The sequence below is a fragment of the Harpia harpyja genome, chromosome 4, assembly GCF_026419915.1.
Source record: "Harpia harpyja isolate bHarHar1 chromosome 4, bHarHar1 primary haplotype, whole genome shotgun sequence".
In the NCBI taxonomy this organism is placed as follows: Eukaryota; Metazoa; Chordata; class Aves; order Accipitriformes; family Accipitridae; genus Harpia; species Harpia harpyja.
In genome coordinates this window covers 56,718,577-56,740,928 of record NC_068943.1, presented here as the reverse complement: position 1 = coordinate 56,740,928, position 22,352 = coordinate 56,718,577, and the positions used below count along the sequence as shown (strand labels likewise).

General features: G+C 38.8%; 1 protein-coding gene across 13 annotated transcripts in view; it reads left to right on the top strand.

Moving 5' to 3' along the window:
- KIF16B (kinesin family member 16B) overlaps positions 1–22,352 on the top strand; it is a 147,827-nt gene that overhangs the window by 5,137 nt on the left and 120,338 nt on the right. For all 13 annotated transcript variants that reach the window (XR_008234727.1, XR_008234729.1, XR_008234728.1 and 10 more), the window contains exons 2-5: positions 11,091–11,160; positions 12,168–12,281; positions 16,625–16,741; positions 22,180–22,277. Coding sequence is in view for 9 of the 13 variants with exons in the window: in XM_052784130.1 (XP_052640090.1) it covers positions 11,091–11,160; positions 12,168–12,281; positions 16,625–16,741; positions 22,180–22,277 (399 nt within the window). In the remaining 4 variants the exon portion in view is untranslated. The remainder of the gene's footprint in view (positions 1–11,090; positions 11,161–12,167; positions 12,282–16,624; positions 16,742–22,179; positions 22,278–22,352) is intronic.

Below are 22,352 nucleotides of genomic sequence, written 5' to 3'. Positions count from 1 at the left end.
TGCTCTTAAGAGGTGTCCAGAGTGATAGCAGAAACATAACTCAGAGCTTAAATATGGCCAAGTGTTGCAAATACTGTCACTTTCTGAACTACAGTACCGATGAGGATAAGCCATTTATCAGCAAGCTGAGTTTGCTATTTCTTATGTTAACTCTTTGAACTTCCATTTTAAATATGGTGCTTGTGATTAGATTTATAATCATGTATCATTTCTCTACTATAAAAAGAAGTTGAAAGATCTGTAAGGATAGGTGAGGCTCTGGTGCACCTGGGGCGAGTGTACCTCTCTTGCCTCTGCCTTTATCTGTGGGTGAGTCTGAATCCAATAAAAATCTATGTTGATGCTGAGTTGGCAAGATAACCTAACTGTTCTGAATGTGACTTTTTCACCTTGCCATATTTTGCGTCCAAAACTTTGAACCCATTTAATGACCTCCAGCAGATTTTTCTTTTTGGAATAGCGTTCAGAGTAGATACACTTCTCTCTCTGGAAGTAAGCTGTGCATATATGTATATATAAGGACCTTCATCAATGTGCTACTTCTGTTGTTAGCATTTGGACCAGTGCATAAAGGCGTAGACTTTGATCTGAGTTCTTGGATCATGTAAAGTTGATACTAAGAGAATTTCAAGTCTGAAGTTAGAAGTGTTTTTAGTTTTGTAAGGTACATTAAGAAATGGTTTTATTTTCTATTTATTATCTCTTACATCTTCAAAAGGAGCGAACAGTAGGAAGAGTTTTATTCTACAGTATGGTCATGCACACCTTCTCAGGACAGGCCCTGTAGTACAGGGAGGACCAGAAGAGTGAGCATCAGTGTGACAATGTACTTGTCATCTCTCCTTAATAATCACTACCTTCTACCTGACCTGAGTGAAGATGTGCGTAACAGGTGGGTTATGGTTGGCAATGGCTTGGCGATACCCAGTGGGTGTGGCCAGGTTCTCGGGTACGGTTAAGAGCAGCGGGCTGCTTCATTCATTTGGCCTTGGCAGCTCAGCACAGTGAGGCTGCCAGACATGAGAGACAAGAAAAATCTAGTGCTTGTTCAGTTGTGAGGAAAGAAGTGTAGAATCTGGTCCGTGTTTCCCTATAGGTGAAATGAAATGATTGTTGTATGGCCATGTGTTTAAGGTGTAGGACTTTGAGAGAGAGGAAAGGAGAGGTGGGTAGGACACACGGGTGTGTCTGTTCTGAAGGGGCTGTTGGTCCCTGGTTTTGATGGTACCTGACCAGCACTAGGGAGGGCTCTGCTTGTTAAATGTGGTGAGAACGTGTGTTCTTTGAGCATGGGTACCAACAATAAATTGTGACATAAACATTTGTAATTATGTAGAAATGCCCTCAAAGGTTATAAAAGTCTCAATGATGGTAGTTTATGGCTATTGTTATTGCTGTCTGTAGTTCTGGAATGGAGATGCAATTGAGCTAGCAGTGTTTGCTAGGAAACAGAGGTGCTATGTATTGTGAGGCTCCTCTAAATGGTATCTACGCTGATCATATATTTGAGAAAGGGATGTAGTAAGCTGTGTTATAAGGCTGCAAGCAGACCATTTAAAAATGGAGGAAAGGCTGGAGAACTTGCTGCTGAAGGAAATGAAGTAGAAGTGACAGCTTGCTCACGGCAGAGTGTTGACTCCAACTTGTAAAGATGAGAAAAGAAAAAAAAATAGAGAGGACCCCAGTGGGCTTACAGAAAAGTGTTGGTTGTCAGTGGCAAGAATAAGTAAGACAGGATGGAAATCTTATAATCAATATAGTAGCACGGGAGATGGTTGGTTTTTAAGTTCTAAGTTTTTTTTGGCATAAGGTTAATTAGTAGTAATTAAATAGTTCAGGCCTGGTTATGTAGGAATGGAAGAAGCAGCAGCCATGAGGTGGGGGGAAAAATGCCAAAGTTATTTGACTCGGTAGTTTATGGAGAACATCGCAAGTGTGAAGCAGAACAGTTGCTTTCCTGAAGAATTTAAGTTGCAAATGGTCTAGCTGTGTGTTTCCTAAGGAGTGGTAAAATGCTATGTTGGACAGCTGTGTTAAGGAGTGGGGTCTAATGAGAGTATGGCCTTTGCTAAAATGAGAAGTTAAAGCCAAATAGAGAAGCCAACACCAAGGATGATAGTTGGCTGGGAATTTGGATGCCACAGGTCAGGATATTCTAGTAAAACTTGTTGGACTTTCCTTAGGCTTTTTCACAATAGCAAATGTCAACAGTGCTGAAGCAAGCTGAAACTTGGGGGTACAGGCAATAGAGAATGCCAGCACCCTCTGGTGGTTTTTCTCTAGGGTTTCTCACCTGTGCTGAATTATGTGGTCTTTGAACATTAGTTGCTTGTTTTCCTTTTCTTTCTATGCCCTTTTCCTCTGTGGTTAATCTTTGAAATTCTTCCGCTTAGAGGCAATGATTTTGAACATAGGAGTATGCTACAATCACAGTGCAGTTCTTGTCTGCAAATATATTGCAGAGCCAAACACTGATGCTATGGTTGGTGCTTCCCCCAGCAAGCCCTTGGGTCAATATCTTGTAAGGTCTTGTTTTTGGAACCTCATTATCTGAAGTATGTTGGAAAAGATTAACAAAAATGATGGGAATCATTGATTCAAAAAATACTGAGCCACATGTTTACTCTATGTGTTACGGCTACTGGAATAGATTAGGAGATGCAAAACTAGAAATATTTGCAGGCTTAAATGTTGAAAAGAGGAATTAAATATTTAGTTATGGCTCCTTCATAATATCTTGGGAGTAATGGAATGAAGCTTGTAATGGATCAGCTTAAACAGTATCTAAGGAATTACTGCTAATGAGATAGTGCAGGTTGTGGAAGAGTCTCCCGAGGGGAATGAAAGCCCAGGCAGTTGAGAAGAGCTCATTCCTTTGAAGCAAAGTCATTATGGGAAACGATCTTGCTTGAATGGGAAGGTGAGGCTAGACCTGGGTGACTTTTAAGTAGCTCCTGCACTTGCTGTTCTATCTCCAACCTCCTCTGCAGTGTTTTTTGTATAGCTTTATACAGAGGAGAGAGAATAAACAGGGTATGCAGTCTTTAAAACGAGATCTTGCTGTTCTCATGTATCAAGCAAGATGTATCAGGGAGGGAGAGTCCCAAGAGCAGAGCTTTACTCTTGTGTTGATGAGCAGCAAAACTGGAGCAGGCTTGACTGCTGCAGAAGGAGCTCTAAGGAGTTTCAGCAAAATACTGGTTAATGGCGGGGACTGACACTTAATCTTGCATAAACCATCAGAGATTGGGAAGCCCACATATAGCCTCTGTTTACATGTGCTTATTTTTCTGCCCTTTTTAGTGCTTTAATTCAAATGCTTCAGAAGTTTTTCAAGCCTGTGGGATTTGTCACAATCGCTACCTTGTTTCATCTGTCCCCCTCCCTAGCATTGAAGAACAAAGACCTTCCAGTACCAGCGGCCGGAGCACAGTGGCAGCATGGGCACTTAAGGGGCAACGTAATTAAACTGGCCTCATTTACAATTTCTACTCCCCAAAACTTTGCAATCGTAAGTGTTTTGAACTTAAAACCCTAGTTTTAGAATAGTGTTTCCTAGTTAATTTGTTTCAGTATTATCAAACACATTGCCAGGTTACCTATGCATGTTATAGCACTAAAATGATGAACAATAAAATACTTTCAAACTCTGCTTTTTGTTGAGAGCTCCCTGAGACCAGCAGAGGAAAAGGTAACGAGTGTCTGTATTGTAGCTTTCAGGATGAAATGAAGTGAGAGAAAGGTGAGTCTGTTGGTTTCTCAGGCTTTGTTTATTTGAAATTAAGACTAGTTTTGAAATAAATGGGATTAGCACTCAGCTGTTTTAACCCAACTGAGCTCTTGAACTTGAAGACTCTTAGAAGTCTGAGTATCTGAAAGGCAGGTATTGTTGGTAAGAACAGCTGACTGAATTGAAGAGCAAAGTCCTCTATTTTGCAGGAGCTATGAATACAAAGCTGGAGTTATTTATTGAGAGAGGGTTTTTCAGAGTTATCTAACAGAAGGAGGGTGTATGTGGCACTCGACATCTTAATTGCTGGTGGGCTGAAGTTCTTATTGTTGAGGACTCGGATGCTTCAAATATTGGCTTTATGAAGACTCTTCTCCAAAGAGTTTATACTATAAATACAAAGCAATAGTGAGATACAGAAACCTGGAGTACGCCCATCATTTTTCCTCTATGCTTATATATTTGAAAGTTATTTGTACTTAGACAACTGAAGTAATTGTTGCTCAGTCCAGATTGCTTGTATGTTTCTCAGTAGAGGAGAAAAATGACAGAACAGCAGCCTTATGGATTACTTGAGGGGCTAATAGATCTGTGAGGTCAGGCACAATTTTTTTTTTTTCTGAATTTCTAATTTGAGGACCTCCTGCCCCAAAAGACAAGGGCACTGCAGGGAAACTGATTTCTTTGAATTGTGCTTTGCTGTACACAAGAGGTGAAGTCAATACTGTCTTTATGACTTGGGATAGCAGGATTAAAAGAACAAATCAGAAGATACAAGATATTAAAAGCAAAATATCACATGGAATAAAATCCAGGCGTCGTAGAGAAACTTTATAGGGTCATGATAGTTACAACAAAATTCCAGGATGTCATTCAAATCAACTTGGTTGTGTCTGATGTTATATTTTATGTTGCTTCTGCCAAAGATGGGCATGTACTACATTTTCGTAAAGGCATGTCATCAGAAATGTGTAAGAGGGGGTTCATATGTGGATATCGTGAAACTTAGCTATGCAGGACTAGTTCCTACTGGTAAGACCGTTACTGAGCCTGCTCTGATGCTCCATCTGTGCAGGCAAAGCAGAAAAGTTGCTGTCGAGGTAGTCTGCTAATTGAAGATTAAATATTTTTCAGGTTATTATGAGATCATTGACCATGGCATGTGTGGATACAGTAACTTTTTTTTTTTTTTTTTTTTTTAAATTAGCTGTTGCTGATGATTTAAAAATTTGCTTATGTGCCTACCCACCAGACCCGATCTGAGTTGCGGGATGGTGAAGTCTACCTATAATACTATTAAAAATACAAATTTAAAAAGCAGGTCAGCTGCATGATTTAATGTTGTGACCAGTCTGTATGTGTTACCATGACCGTGCATAGTTTCCCTCCAAAAGCTAGATATCATTTGACAGAAGACAGCACAAGGATACCTGTACATTCATTTTCCAGGAGAGCCTTGCTGTTATAGATTTAACTACTGCCTTTCAGTGTTGTTGGTAAAATTTATTCTTATGGCTAAAGGCATTTAATTTTGTTTGTCCTTCATATAAGAACTGATAATGTCTGTACTAGTATATAAACTTAGGGAATGTTTCCGTTTCATGAGATGTACAAGATTCCCCGTTTCTGCATTCTTTGTCACTGGGTTTATTATTCTGGTTTCAGCTGCACTATGAAGAAAGTTCTGGGAGCAGCAGAACTCATTTAACTATTTGCCAAGTTTGCCAATGCTTTTTATAAAACTGGTATCACAAAAGGGAACGCGGGTATCATTATAAGCCTGCACTAGCAAATTAATAAGATTATGTTGATCACAGAAAACCTTATGCCCACACAAAATGTGCTTTATGAAAAAACTCTTTTAAAGTACCAAGTATGTGCACAGTTTCTTTCTCTTACTGAGACATAATTGCAATCATATCCATGGAAAGCTGTTTCTTTTAACTTCAGTCCCCAGGAATTTTTTCTGCTATTTTCTTGTCTGGCTTCTTGAGAAACTTGAGAGATGGTACAGCCTGTCTGTCAGCCAGTCTGGTCTCATCTAGCAGCTTTTGAATCTGTTGGCTGACATCAGCCAGATTGGACAGCTTGGTAGAGGTCTTGAAGGTAATGAAGATGTGTTTTTCAGAGAAAACTGGCAGCTGTTAAAGAGTCTGCAGAGCTCTCCTGAATGAGGGGGAGGCTGCAGCACTTACCAGCTATCAGGGGATCTACCTAGGAACCTCTCCTCAGAGTCCAAAGGACATCTGATTGCAGTTGTGCTGCTTGATGTACAATGTGTAGTTGTTAACTTTTAGACCATATTAGTGTAAACGTGGCTTCAGTCATTTAATTATGGGCTTGTAGCCATATCAGTCAACAGCATGGGGTCACTGAGCTCAGGATATGCTGGGCTATTGCCCTGCTATGGAGACAACTGTGACTTTTATACAGTTGTCCTGGTTTTGGCTGGGGTTAAACCACGACAACAGTGTAATCATATAGTACCGGTGACTCAAGCCACAGTGGATTCCCAGAATCTTGTGATTAAGTCAGATTGCTTGACTTGTTCTGGTTTTAGGTCTCAGCCACCATTATATTGAAACTACTTGTTATTGATGTTTATGGAAAAAATTACTGTAACCCAAAGGGTAATGAAGATGTTTTATATACAGGCCACCAGATTTATGTTTTCAACTGTACCTAGATATGGAATCACATTTAAAAAAAAAGTACTTTCTACAAAATGATTCGATAAGCATTGAAGAAGTTAAAAAGTCAAAACCACAAAACCAAACAAAAACCTCTGGATAGGAAAGAGAAATTGTGTGATATTTCACATTGCACCAACTTTACTTTTCCTGTAGTTACAGAAAGTAACAAAGAATTTGTGTAGGAGGGGTTTTTTTTGACTTTTTAAAGCACACGGTTGAATTGAATGTTCCCCTTTTAAGAGTTACTCAGACAAAGGAAAGTGTTTTTGGTCTGTGTAATTCAATGGGACATCAGGGCAAACATACAGTTAGTATGTTACCAAGCTAGAAGAAGATGCCAAGTTCTTTCTGTGACACACTTTGTGCTTGTTTTTCAGTTAAATCTACCTTGAATTCTCCCGGTCATTAAGCAACCCTCATGTTTTCACTTTGTGACCCCAGAAATACACCTGGGTGATGAACAAGCAGGGTGATAAAACAGGAAATCCATAACATTGTGTCTAAAATGTGAACATAAGAAGTAGCAGGCACTTTGCTGAAAAGAAAAGCCATTGAGCATGGTTGAGTTGCTTTTAGAAGTGCTCAGTCTATGTTTTTGAGTAGTTGAGAAACAAAATCTCACATCTGCTCTTCAGTATAATCCTTTTCCAATAGCTGTTCCATTAGATGTATACAGTTAAGTGAATTTCCAAGAGTATATTTTACAGACCCTCTTTCTATTTTGACACAGAGGTGCTCTGCAGGCTGTTCAGGTGGCGCTTGTGTCCTTGTCTGTGCAGCCTTGGAGGTTTGCTGAAGTGGTCTTTTGAAACACTATTTGGGAAAACTGATTGCACTTTCTGTCCTGTCCTTTTTGGTTTTCCCTTCCCACTCCCAAATGAAATGTGTCTTGTTCTTTCTGTTCTCTTCTTGGAGTCATGTCTGACAGGTATTATGGTAATCACAACTGATTCCATGGATTTAATGGAAAACATAGTATCATGATTTTCTAATGGGGTAAGCTATAATAAATGCTCTAGTGTCTGAATAATACAGAATAGATTAATAAAAAGTCACTGTTTAAATAACTGAACCTTCCATTGAAGGACCTTAAAGGAAGGAACTTAAAGATGAACTTGGAAAAAGACCAAACACATTTTGCATGTCTGTAATAGGGATTTTTCTAAAGCTTCCCTTGTTGATTTATATTTGAGGTAACAGTGCTTTTCCATGCTCTTCTCCCTTCTCTCTGTGGGAGGATCTTCAGAAAGTCCTGTGGAGGACTGGGTAAGTGACATAATGAACAGGGGTCATTGAAAGTTGCCTTGAAATCTGGAGATGCTGCTAATATTTGGCTATCTGTAGTATGATTTCGACTAGATGCCCATGGAGGTGCAAAAACTGCTCTGGTCTTTGCCCTGAAAATAAGCAGGCAATATAAGGGAAGGAGAGAAAGAAACTTGACAGAGTTATCTATGTTGCAGCTTCTTCCATGAAGCTGCTGTGTTTTGATATAGCTGCTGAATCATCTTCAGTTTGGGGCAGTTCTTCATAACCCACATGTCCCTTGTGATGAAGAGAAATTATTAAAACTTTGCTGAAGTAAGCCATTTATCAAGTTATCCCATTACAGGACAAGTATAGTAGTTCTTTTAAGTGTATCTTGGTACAAATATTGATATCATTTATATTAAATAAAGTGCCAGTATTATTTGAAGTAGTTTTTCTGATTTTTTTTCCCTTTTTTTTTTTTTTTTTTCTTTCCCCTCTCCTCATTGCAATTAATTGCTAGATGACTAGCTGAATTTAGCAATAGTAGAGGGTTAATAACAGCACTGGGCTGATGTATTTTCTGGTGTCTGGGCCAAGAAACTTGCCTGCTTGATCACTTTGTAGTTTGGTTAGGGGTTACAGGATCGTGGGTTATAAGTGTCCTTCCCTTGTGATCCTGGAACTCCACGTGGTGTATGAAACAGCAGCAAGAACAGCCGGGAGGCTGGCCCTAGGCACTGCTGTGTGAGCAGATGGGGCTTGGGGGGAAGGAAGCTTTCTTAAATCATCAAAGCGTTAATTGTGAACTAGTTTCGTCAGCTGGCCCCTTTATGCTGCTTTGTGATGAGAGGGGTGAGATTTGCGGGAGCAGAGTCTTTGGTTAGTGGCTGGGGCTTGTCTGTGGGCTGAGGTAGGCCTAGTGGTTCCTATGAATGCTGGAGGAGTAGCTGGTTGCAGTAGGGTTCTCCTAGCCCTGAAGGTTCTCAGAAGGGTACCCAACACTGCAATACAACTGTTTACAGCCAGAAGCTTTAAGGTGGAACTTGCAATCAAAACTTTTTGAAAGGGACTCAGCCTCTGCTGAACAGCATTAAATGAGTGCCTGGAAATAACTGGCATCATGCAAGCAATTGTTTTTTATGGGATCCTCTCAAACTCTTTATGTGTACAATAAATTATACTTGGCTGTCTCATATTAAAATGAAGCTTTAGCATTTGATTCCTGTTAATTCTTTTCACTTCTCTCAGGTTGACTTATTGATTCTGATCATAGTATTTCTGTTTCAGGGTGTCCTCTCCCTATCCCTTCCCCCACAAAAATGCAAAATTCTATTTATGATTTTTTTTATTGGCTAGTGCTTTACAAGGCCTTTTTTTTACTTTAAAATCCTAATTCCTTAATAATATTTAGTAATATTATTATCGGTGTTATCACAAAAAATTAATGACTGTAGGCTTCTCAGAATTTTGTGTAATTCATATATGGGTGTTAGACTTTAAACATTTTGTATCAATTTTCCATTACTGAATAGCTTTATGTTTTGTAACATGGAGAGCTGGCTAGGTCTGGGAAAGAAAGCACCAACATGTTTTATATTTCCCCTCGTACACCTGAAGCATGAAGAAATCCAGACAAAAAAGCAGTAATTCTGGCCCAAACTTCTTCCTGCCTAGAGTCCTCCTAAACTTCCTAGAGGAGCAGGTTACAAATTATATCTGAAACAAATTTTCATAGTAAGATAGACCATTTAATTGGGCCACATGACTTATTACACCTTCGCTGAGTAAATAGTTACAAACAGGTAGAGACTGTTGAGGAAGGAGGATGAATGGTAGCTATCCACAGGCTGCATTACTGTGATGCCAAAATCTTTCCTACTAAAAAATACCATTGGAAACTTCTCAGTTTTCCTGTTTATTACCTGTAGCTGTATTTTAGTATTTCAGTCTCTTTAAGTGTAGACCTAGTGAAAGCTACTAAGGATGACATGGAAATGACTAAGAGGCATCTTTTAAGGCATGCCTCTAATATTTTTCTATGGTAGATCTAAATTTAGTTGTATAATTAATACTGTAATTATTACAATTGTGTATTTTATTAGCTTAGAAAATAACTTAATGCATTGATATTTAAATAAGCACTTTTCTTTGCCTAATCTTTATTCATTAATGTAGAATTTAAAATGGATTTTGCTTTTCCTTAGAATTTCTACTGGAAAACTGAATGTGAATAGGGGGTAGCTGCACAGTCAGCTGAGGAACATAGACTTCGGTGATCCAGTGCACCACGAGGAAGGAAATGTCCCACTAAAATCCTGAACTTGAGTCTCCTCTTACTCAAAGGAAGAAGTTTCTCTTTTTAATTTTTGGTTGGTGCAAGTGGATATCCAGTAATTGCTGTGATACCATGCAATATGGTAAAGCAGCACTTCATTGCTTTAAAGCCCTCTGCTTTTCTTTGCACCAGTTGAGCACACCAGTTTGTCAGGTGACTTAACAGATGGTTTTGGAACAGGCGTGTCTGTTAGCATTTGGGGAGTGATGTTTTGTACGGTGTATATAGCAGTTTTCCTCTTCTGGTTCTTTTTTTTCATGTGCATGTTTTTAATAACACAGGAGATGTTATGCTCAAGGTTGTCATTCAAGAGCAGCCTGTATTACTTTTATTGACTAAATATAATGAAATCCTATCTCTGTCAAGCAGGTTGATACATGATGATTTTAGACACTAAACTAACAATTTTTGTGATAGTTTTGAAAACAGTCAGAAACAGCTGATGTGAAATAGATGTGGGTGCATGAAAACACTGCTGCAGAACTGGACTTTTTTCTTCTGGAATCATTGTGCTCTGGGAAACAACAAACCTGTGTAACACTCCCTTGGTAGCAGAGCCTCTCTCCTGCACTGCCGTGATGTATCACAGCTAAAAAAATATGTTGGGTACCAATTTCTAAGAGTTTTAAAGTATTGGGGTTTTGTGGTTTAAATGTTTAGTCCCTGTTACCATGGCTGTATGGGTGAATGGGAACTGCTACTACCAGGATGGTGGTAAGAGGCTGGGGCTTATCTTGTAACATTCTGTTTCGCGGTTCCTTAGAGCCACATAATTGACTTCACTGGGCTTTGGATCAGAGTACTTCAAATTAAGAACAAACCACTTAATTGACTTGCAGAGTCAAACTTCTGAAGCAGGTTTCCCCAAGCTGCTGCTCTGTTCCTAGGTGAAGGGATTTGGAGGCAAGCCCAAGCACTTCAAAGACAGCAATAAATAAACATTGGTCACAACAATTAAAAAATGAAATACAAATTAATTCACTTGATAATAGACTGTGGCAAGCAACCTGTTGAGTGTAAATATGACTGGATGATTGTGATAAGTTTTATCTAACATGTTCAAGTCTTGTTTTTTTTTCAGGGAGAAAGACCTTAATGCAAAGTTTATTATTTCAATGGAAAAAAATAAAACGACAATCACAAACTTAAAGGTGAGTAAAAACAATTTAAAAAAGGAAGTTCTAACTGAACAGCTGCCACAATATGACTGGACAAAACAGTGGTGCTTGCTGCACTGTGGAGGACAGCCCTTGGGTTTTAAAATGCAGTGTTGAAGTAATCCTTTGGGGAAACAGGTTAAACTGTTAACTTGCTGCACCGTGGTTTTCTGAGAACCACTCTATAGGCTGTATCTCAGGTTTTTCTAAGTTTTATCACTCTGGTAGTTACTTAGCTGGAAGATGAAAGCCAACAATAGAAGAGAGGTATGTGCCTGGTAGCTATTAAACCTTTGTTTCATCTGTAGAAGTAGTCTTCTGGAACTCCCATGAAAATGAACCAAACCCAGAGTACTCATCACTTGCTATATTTTGATGGTATATTTTAACATTTCTCTCGGCAAGAGAAATCATGCACAGCAAATAGGTTTTTGCAAGATAGTTTCCAATGACAAATATAGGAAAAGGAATTTCAGTGCGTAGTTTGTTTAGACTGATTCAGATAGCAGTGAATGTTGCTGAAGTATAGTGCTAGCTGTCATGTCTTGAGCATGATGATAGCCTTAAGCAGCAGGTATGTAACACCATTTTAATTATGACTCCCCACTGAAATGCTGCTCACAGTGCAAAGGTCTCTCTGGCTGCTATTAATTATATGGGTAGGATAATCCCTTATTATAATCTGAATTTCATGTACAGGACCAATTTAACTGAATGTAATTATCATGACAAAAATGTACTGTGGTTTTAGGAGCAGTAAGCTAAAATCCAAATAATTCCTGCTGTGCTGTCTTGTAACGTGACTTATCTTTCTTGCAGAAGGGTATATCTGTTCTAGTTTTTTCACTGTTGTTGGAATAATGGGCTGACCTGTCATTATAAATTTCTAAATGTGTATAGCCTTATGTTAAATTTGCTTTCTGATTATTTATTGTAAAATGTTTTTAATTACTTCATCAGGATGTATTGTACCAGCTTCTTTATTTTTTTTTTTTAAATAGGTACCAGAGGGTGGTACTGGAGACACAGGACGAGAAAGAACTAAGACATTTACCTATGATTTTTCCTATTTTTCAGCAGACAGTAAAAGTCCCAGCTTTGTTTGTCAAGAAATGGTAGGATTTCTGAATGTTAATGATTTTTTTCCTTTCCCTTTTCTTTGGCTTGAAAGCATTCTTTGAAACTTCTTTTCATTGAAAGTGCTTCTTATGTAATTTAGAAATTCCCTAAGTACCTGAGAATTTGAATTTTGTTTTGTTTTCTTTTTTTTTAACTTATCTAACATTAAGTGCTGTGTTTCCTAATATAGCAGGCTAAATACCTTCTTTCTAGTTCTTGTCTGATTTGTCTTGTAAGGTTAAGTTAGAAAATTTCTCTGAGCACTAACTTTGTTTTTGAAAAGCTTTTTTGAAAAAAATAACTTTTGAGAAACAAGTGTATATCTTTAATTCACTTAGACAGAAACATTCTTCTTATGTGGTTGAAGTGGGGTTTTTTTTGTCCAAAATTCTTGGTACACACTGAACAAGATTCTTCTTTCTCCTCCCTTGAGTATTCAGCTTAGGAAAGGACAAAACTGCCTTTCTTCCTGCACACTCAGAACAGAAAATCCAACTCAGAGCTATAGACATTATTTAGATGAACGGATAGGCCCTCCCTGACCTCACATTTCATGTGAACATTGAACCTTTTTGCTATTCCACATTATCAAATAAATTTATTAAGTGAAATTCAAGTATTTTGTGATTGCTATCTTCTTTTTTGGTTTTGTGGAACTTGGGATCCTGTAAGCTTCAAGTGAGAGTATTTCTTTCCCCTTAAAATAATGCAAGGGTTTGCTGAATACACTGTAAGCCAGTTGGATACATACCTGTTTGGTATATACCTCATCTGTTCTGTAACCCCCAAATCAGGGATACTGGTATGGCTAATCTTAAAAAGCCTCAGAATTAAAACTAATGATAAGAAACAATGAGTTGAAGCCAATTTAAAATATTTATGAGAAGGACAAGCTTTGCCATTATGTATAATGACTATAATTGTTTGATAGAGAATTTATACTTGAAATTTCTATTTAACCATCAGTGTAAGCAGTAGGTCCTGTTTTTTTCTGAAAGCTTTTTTATTTCACTGATTTATTAGTGCTTAATCCAAGTATTTGATCATGTATGTTCTTAAACTTTCTGGATTGTTATTTCTTGATGATGTTCTTTTAAGTAACACAGTTTTTGCTATATTTTCTGAAATATCAAGTAGTATACATTTATTTGGGCGTTGATGTAGAAATACCTCAATTAATTTAGCACTGTGGCAAATTCAAGAAGTAGTGTATTTGAGCACAATGATTGGAACCCTAGTTTCTAGTGGATTTTTTTTTTTTTTTTTAAGCAGGCGGTTCAGGCCATATGGCTTTATTAGAACTTCAGCAAATGCTTTAAGTTGAGCATGCAGATAATTATTTATTTATTTTAATTAAAGCAGCTTTGATCATGTATTTTTCTGCTGTGATTCTAACTGAAGCTTGACATTTTGGTTGTGGTTCTGCAGACACAAAAAATGATTGCCTTAAGTTTGCTCATACAAATCGATTAGGGTCTCAGTTTAATATTACTTAGTTTCGTGAAAATGCGTGTAATTCTCAGTGATAACTGATTGCCATATTCTCAGTTCTTCCTGATATAGATAAGTACATCTCTATAAAACAGTGTTAATGATGTATCAATGCATATTTGGAAAAGTCTGCAAAATGTACTGTAAAAGTAGTTACATAAATTCTTCTTAAGCACTGATTGTAGCTTAGGTTTATGGATATTTAATTCTTGGATCCTTTAGGTAGCTGTTTCTTTACCTGACTTGAGATAATTCTGGAAAGCTGTGTTAGACAAGATCTCATTAGAAGAATCCCAGGAAGAGAGTCCATTGTGTTGTTAGGCTGTTGCTGTTAAAATGCAGGTTTTTTTCCAGAATCTGAATGTGCTGTGAAATAATGAAGTTAATTCTTGTTAAAAGAGCCATTTGCAAAGGAAACCTGAATTAATATAAATGGATATCCAAGTTGTATCCTGTGTTGATGTCCAATTTCCACATACAAGTGATAAGTTAGTTTTCCTTATTTGAAGTTTTTCCTTATTGGTGCCATTTTGCCTCTGTTTCAGAGTGGATCAGGTTGAGGCAAGATCAGTGTAACTTGCCCATGTCAGGAGCTTACAGAAAAATAATAAATTGAAATGCCCATATAGGGATTGCTGCAGCAGCCTTGAGCAATGATTTTTTTTTTAAATCTGTGAGCTTTATGGTTCATAGTAATAGGATGCTAACAATAAATCCTAAACATGGCTTAGATGTCCATGTTCAATATTCCGCTATTATGGTGTGTCCCACAACCCCAGACTGCCTCCTTCATCCTTACTGACAAGAATGCTAACTTCTCTGGCCACAAAAATATCATTGTCCTTGTGTCAAGTGTTGTTTTAATGACAATGTGTGCAGCACATTGAAAACAAAAGGAGTTTTCAAACCATGGGAGTGCAATTTCTAAACAAATGCTGCACAAGCTATTGTTTTGCTTGTGTTATTAATTTCATATTTAATTGGAAGGCTTTGTAGTTAAGCTCTTATCAAGTTGCTGCAGAATTTCCAGTTTACTGCACCAGTGGCATAGAAGGGCGTCTTTCATTCACGTTCATCTTGCCATGGAATAAAATTGATCTTGATTGTTGATAATGCAGTTGTCTAGTGTGCTTTGTTCACAATTGTTATATTTTTCCATTTGAAAGGCAGAAAAATAATAAATGGAAGTCTGTCTAATACTACATTCCCCATTAATATGCCTTGTAGAGGCAAAATATGCTTTAGTATTCAAAAATTAGAGCGGAAGTGGCAATTTACCATCAAGCTACTTAGGTTGTATTCCTGGAAGAGAAATAAATAGAATTTTGATGTTTACAGCCCTTTTGTGACAAACCAGTGTCCCAGCTGTTTGCTTCTGACAAAGTCCCATCCTAACAATGTCTTTTCTTCTAATCTGTGTGTTAAGCCTCTGTGTTCAGACAACACCGACTGTAACTGTCGTATGTACTACCTCAAATCACTTTGTAAGATATACACAAATTTTTAAAAGGGAAAATGCAGTCAAAACCGTAGTGCATAAAGACTTGGTCCAGATAGTGAGGTGAAAACTTGGACATAGAGAAAGGGAAAATTGGGGAAAAAATAAAGGAGCAGTTACTCAGGAGGGAGAATTCAATTAAGATGCTACTTTTCAAATCGCAAGCAAAAGGGAAATTGTGCTTTGGCTGATCTTTATGCTCTTCCTCTTTGAGAAGTGTAACTGATTACAGCGTTGTAACTCCTTTGCTCAAGGGAAGGTCAAGTTAAGTATTCCAAAGGCATGCTTGCAACTGAGCATTAATGATCAAAGAAATTACCCAACACTCCTTCAAGGGAAGAGTAGCATGGTTATACTGTGCGTGTGCCATTCGCTATTAATAATGACTTGTACACCTTAGTTAATTTAAACCACATATACTGCAGACTAGTAGCCAAATTATGTGAAGCATGTATGAGATTTTTGAAAATGTCTGGTTTGGGAGACCCAGATTAATATTTTTGTTGAGAGAAATCTGCATTCCTTGGCCAGTGGGGGTATGGATGGAAATGAGGTGTAATGATAATGAAAGGTCAGGAATCTGGGAGGGATACTGGAGCCAGTATTGCAAAGGAAGGTGATGAAGGCATCTGGTGAGAGCTGAAGTTATTAAGTGAGAACAGACTCCTGTATTATGGGATGTGGAGGAGGGACTGTGATCAGTTAGTAAATGTTGAGGGCAAAAGAGAAGGGGCTAGCTGATGGAAGAGGGTCACTTACCATGTAGAAAACATGTTTCTGTGTTTGCCAGCCTAAAAAGTATTGGTATGTAAAAGCCAATTAGGGAGGAAGTATGGAGAAAATAATGGGCCATTTTCTTACACTTGGTTAAAGCAAAAAACTAAACAAACAAAACCCTCCAAAAACACAAACCAAGAAATTGACAGGATTACTGAAACATTTCCTTGTGAGCAGGGGCTGGATATTTGCAGAACATGGAGAGTTGGCAAAGATACAAAAAGTAAGTAGATATTAACAATAAGGAGAAGTGAATGAAGTATCTGAGATTGCTGAAAGAAATTGGAGCTATAGAAAGAAGGTAGTGTTTTTTGTTCCTCTACATTTCAAGTCGGTCTCTGACAGAAAACGTAGAAAATATACTGATGCAGTGCTGTAAATTAAACATGGTAGTAAAATTTAGTGTTTTATTTGAAGTACTAATTTCCTGTCCTATAGTAAATATCATTGGTTGATGCCAATAGCTTATATTGTGGTAGTTTATTGTTTAATATTTGCCTTGCTGGACTGATGACTGATGACAACTTTTTTCCCCAAGCTTCTGTTGTCTTAAAAAACTTTCTTTGTTTTTAGGTTTTCAAAAATCTTGGTACAGATGTGCTTAAATCTGCTTTTGAAGGTTATAATGCTTGTGTTTTTGCATACGGACAGACCGGATCTGGGAAGTCCTACACCATGATGGGAAATGCGGTATGTTGTATTTTCACAGAATCATAGAATACCAGGTTGGAAGGGCCTCAAGGATCATCTGGTCCAACCTTTCTTGGCAAAAGCACTGTCTAGCAAAGATGGCCCAGCACCCTGTCCAGCTGAATCTTAAAAGTGTCCTTTTTTTTGTCAAACGTGTCCATAATGTCCAACATTGGAGAATCTACCACTTCCCCGGGGAGATTATTCCAAAGACTGATTGTTCTCATTGTGAAAAATTGTCCTCTCCTGTCCAGTTGGAATCTCCCCAGGAGTAACTTGTACACATTACCCCTCTTCTATTCCGTGTGACTCCTTGTAAAAAGGGAGTCTCTGTCTTCTTTGTAGCCACCCTTTAAATACTGGAACATGGTGATAAGGTCTCCCCTAAGCCTTCTTTTCTCAAGGCTGAACAAACCCAGTTCTCTCGGCCTTTCCTCATATGGCAGGTTTCCCAGTCCTTTGATCATCTTTCTGGCCCTTTTCTGGACCCTCTCCAGCCTGTCCACATCTTTTTTGTATAGTGGCGACCAAAACCGAACACAGTATTCCAGGTGTGGCCTGACAAGTGCTGAGTAGAGTGGGATAATGATTATGTCTGCTGGTGATGCCCTTGTTGATGCAACCCAGCATCCTGCTGGCTTGCTTTGCTGCAGCAGCACATGTTCACTCATATTAAGCTTGTTGTCCACCAGGACCCCCAGGTCCCTTTCCACAGAGCTGCTCCCCAGCCAGGTAGATCCCAGCCTGTGCTGCACTCCTGGCTTATGTTTTCCTGGGTGCAAGACCTTACATTTGTCTTTGTTGAACTTCATAAGGTTTTTGTTGGTCCACTCTTCCAGCCTACCCAGGTCTTCCTGCAGGGTGGTTCTCCCTTCCGAAGTGTCCACTTCCCCACTCAGTTTGGTATCATTGTCAAACTTTGTCAGGGTACACTTGATCCCATCATTCAGGTCACTTATGAAGACATTAAACAGCATTGGGCCCAATATCGATCCATGGGGGACCCCACTTGTGACAGGCTGCCAGTTTGAAAAGGAGCCAATTAACACAACCCTCTGGGTGTGGCCTGTCAGCCAGTACCCCACCCACTGCACAGACCACTTGTCTAGACCGTAATGCATCAGTTTCTCTAGGAGAAGGCTGTGGGAAACTGTATCGACAGCCTCAGAGAAATCCAGGTAGACGATGTCCACCACTGGCCCCACATCAACTAAACGGGTGTTTTTTTTTTTTTAAATCCGTAGCAATGCATTGAAATTGTGCTATTGCAAGAGCATGTTTTTATGGAATTATTATTACTGATCCTGTCTGTATGCTACTGACTCCCCATATATCATACCTTCTAGTAGTAATCAGAGGTTTTAGAAGCTGTTTCTTTTATAGGTAGCTATTTACATTTGGAATAAGTGTCTTTAAGTGATGCTTTGTTATGTTGGACAAAAAGCAATAATTTTTGTTCAGTAACAAAACCAAATATTTCAAATGGTACCACTGATTTTCTATGCCCAACTTGAGATAAAAAAAGAAGATACTGATTTTGAGAACATGAATGATCAGCTTTTTCTGAAGAGATCTGATTTTTAGACCTCTTTTAAAGGGTCAGAAGATTAAAGTAGGTCCTTGACCCCTGTTTAGAGAAGGCTATCAAGTGAGGAGGGGGATGAGAGTAGTTAAATGTAAGTTTCAGCAAACCATTATGAGATGACACAGTAACTTTCATTTTAAGGATTAAGTCCTGTTGAGCACTGCAGTGAAGACCCTAGAAGAGGAAGGTGCGATAGGAGGAGTATTTGGCAGTTTGTGAGTAAAGGATGGGAGTAGTTTCTTGCAGTTGCCTCCATGACTTTCCAAGGACAGAAAGAACCCACTAAACTGTTGGGAGTGGAGCAGTTTAAAAGGGCTGACTGATGAAGCCTATTTGCCAGGCAGCCTCTACAGGTTTCATTCTTTAATCCTTGGGCAAAAAAAATACATCATGTCTTCTCCCAGCAGAATTGAAAAGGAGGATATTGCCACTTGTTCTTCCTTAGATAGATCACTCTTTTGAAATGTAGCAAGATTGGCCACTTTGCACCTCCTTTAGCTTAGGAGAGTAAATTAGCTGTAAATCTTTTTCTTTCAGTTGTCACAGAGTAAGTAGCTTTATATTTAACTTCGGTATGGTAAGCAGAATAGACTTTTGTAACCAGAAAAGATCTTATGACCTAGATGTGGATTTCTATTTCAGAAATTTATAAAAGTGACATTTTTATGAGACTGCCTCACTATATGTGATGACCATAATCATCAAGACATTTTGCAAATGAATAGGTGCTGAAGTTTGTTTGACACTATTCAATAATAAAGGTCTAATCTTCTTGCCATGATACATAAATACTTTAATCTGGCTTTGTACAGAGTGTGTATAAAATATACTCAGCCACCAAGTTAAATGCTTGAAAATTGATGGCCCTGTCAGAGAGACTACAGTGCTATAAGAAAACTTGAACTGAAAATAAATTTTCTCTTTTCCCTACTTCTCCTTAAAAAGTATGTATTCTATTCTCATTTTGCTTTCAATATCTGCTGTTCTTGGCTCTGGAAAGCTGCTTCTGCAATACTGTGTGCAGCAGTCATTTCAAGAAGTATGTGGACCAGTTAGAATAAGTCTTGAGCAGAGGAACTGAAATGATCAGAAATCTATAAAACATGATCTATCAGGAAGTCAGACTTGGGTGCGCAGAGAAAGGAAGACTGTGGAGGAACAAAAGTCTTCCAAGATGTGAAAGGCTGCTGCAGAAAAGAAGGGAATAATTTGTTCCCTGTATCCAAAGTAGATGGGTAAGAAACAGTACATTTACATTGCAATGAGGAGTTTTCTGGTTAGATAGCATAGAAGGAAAACAGGCTTTTAATGAGAAAATTGAGCTCTGGAGTGAACTACCTATTTTGGTTCTACAGATTTCCATGACTGGAAGCTCTGTAACTCAGAAAAAAAAACTGTCAAAGATGTAGTTGATCCTGCCCTGGAGCTGTAGGGGGTGAAAAGGGAGAAAATGTTTAAATATAGTTTCTAATAAAGAGTGTACATTCTGTAAGAAGTACATTTTACTGATAAAATACACTGGGAACTATGTGTTCTTCCTTTCTCATCACTATATTGCTATGGTTGAAGTTACTCAATTAGAGCTGCTATTTCCTATTTTAAGACTCTCTTTGCAGTTGTTAAATTATGTCAGACACTAATGACTTGCCTAAAACTTTGTGATGGATCTTTCATGTTTTTTCCTTAAGCTTTAATTAAAACTGTTCAGGTCTTTCCAAGCATGAGATGAAAGAAAAGTCTTTTTCCTCTTCCTGTGTTTAAAAAAGAAAAAAAAAGTGTGTGGGAATTTCCAACACTGAACCCTGAAACTTTATCTGGAGGTAGAGATTGATACATATTGGGAAGGGCTGCTTGCTCCTCTGTTACCAAAGGCAACTGTCTCAAAAAAAGCCTAATTAAGCTGCAAGTTTCTCCCTTTATCTAGGGGTTATTTTTTTTTTTTAAGCCAAGGCGCGGTCAGGTGAGGCACTAGGTATGATAGAAGGAGAGAATAGATTATTATTTCAAAGAATGAAGCCTGGTTTGAGAAGGACAGAGAGGCTCTGATTAAGAGGAGGAAGAAGCTGGAAAAGGGCAAAATGGAGGGATAGAGTATGATTAAAAAAAAAAAAAGAGACTGGATGGTGAATTGGGAATTATATCTGGCCAAAGGAAGGAGGAAGAGAAGCTCAGAGATGGCACCTGGAAGAAGATTGCTTGGACGGAGAATGCAGGGGGAAACTGAAGAATAAGGACAGAGGGGACCAGCATGGGAGCAGACTGGAATAAGCTTGGGCGAAAGGGGTCAGATTTTATGTGGGGGTCCGAATAGAAGTATTTGCCCGTGAAGCACTCACCCTGCCAGAGTCTGGTGCACGGGAAAACCCTGTCTTTGACTTTTCCTGCTGCCAGGTATCTGTAGAATCCCATCAGGCAAACTCTAGGGTGCCTGGAGTGCATGGGCTATGCTCACGTGGGATGTTTGGTCTGGTTTGTCCTAATTTGCCTCCTGCATAATTGCATGGCCCCTAACTCTAAGCAAGAACATTTCTTGCCTTAGTGGTGCATAGAATTAGAATTAGTCCATCTCATCAAATCTCTTATGCGTTTTTGGACTGGAGGCAAATTGTAGCTGACAGACTGTTTTGTAAGCTACTTCTGAGTTTTGCAGCTCTGAGCCCAAAGCTCATCTGTATGTATATGTCCTCTCCCTTTATTCCTGGGAGCCGTATTCACTCATTTCAGTTCTGAAGGAGTGTTAGCTGCTGTCTTCCTGAAGTGGTGGGGAGGAGGTGTGCTCAGCAGGTAGTTGGTCATCTACCTAATCAGACTCAGTGGGAATGGGGCAGCTGGGAGCAAGCAGCCCCTTGTCAGCTGAGACCAGAGCTGCATGGCACTCTCCTGTTCCTCTGCTGCTGGGGAAAACTCTGGCTTTGACTTGCTGCCTTGCTGTTTGGCCAGAAAGGTGTCTCCCTGGAGCAACGGGAAGAGGAGAGCTGCATGCTAAGTCTGGATATCTTGGCAGCATTAGCTGCTGCCTCGCAGTCAGATGCATGTTTGACATTGGTGGTGGAGCAGCAGCCTCACTGGGATGAAGCTGAATTGTCAAGTGCCAGCTTAACCGAGAAGATGACATCCTGCTGCTGCTGGCTGCTGTGTTAGGTGAAGTGGCAAGGACCCTGTAATGGATAGTTGCAGCCCTGCTAGTAAACTATGTAGTCTGATCTGTGAGAAGGAATATGTTCTTTCAGTTAGCTTTATTAAATCGACCGAGCACTTTATGCATAAAAACTCTTTAACGGCAGAGTCAAGCATTCAGAAGTTAAATATAAAATTTAATTTGGCTGCATTGTAGGATACAGTGAATGTAGTTTTAACTTTGTTATTGCATGCTAATTTATCCAGAGGACCTGCTGAATCTTTCAAGACAGGAAGGACTGTGAGCTGGGGATTGGGGGTTTGAATGAGAATGGCTCATGGATGCATATATATGGCTCTTGTCCCATTTAGTGAGATGAGGTGGAAGAAGTTAGAAAAAATAGTATTGAGATAAGGCAGTTCATATGTTGCTCTGAGGAGCCAGTTTCTGCCTTAAGCAGTTGGGATTATTTGAACTAAATGAGAGGGGCAAAATATATCCCAATAGCAAAGAAATGGAGCTAGTATATACATCCCAACACACACACAAGGATTAAAGTGGCAAGGTAACTGCAGTTAAATAAAGGGCAAGAGAGTATTTGTTGAAAAGGTTTGATTTTTTTTTTTTTCTTTTTCTGGATGTTGGAACTCTCAACTAGTGATCTTGGGGTTTATTTTTCAAAATATATTGTGCATGTGTATATAGCCTTGGAAATAAGAATTGTTGTTATTGCAGGGTGATGCAGGTTTAATACCTCGAATTTGTGAAGGATTATTCAGCAAAATAAGTGAAAAAACAAAGCGGAATGAGGCATCCTTTCGAACAGAAGTCAGGTAGGTCTTGGTGTGTCAATAATTTGCTGGTTATCAAACTTGTTTCAGTTACAACCACCCTGTTTCACTTGATCT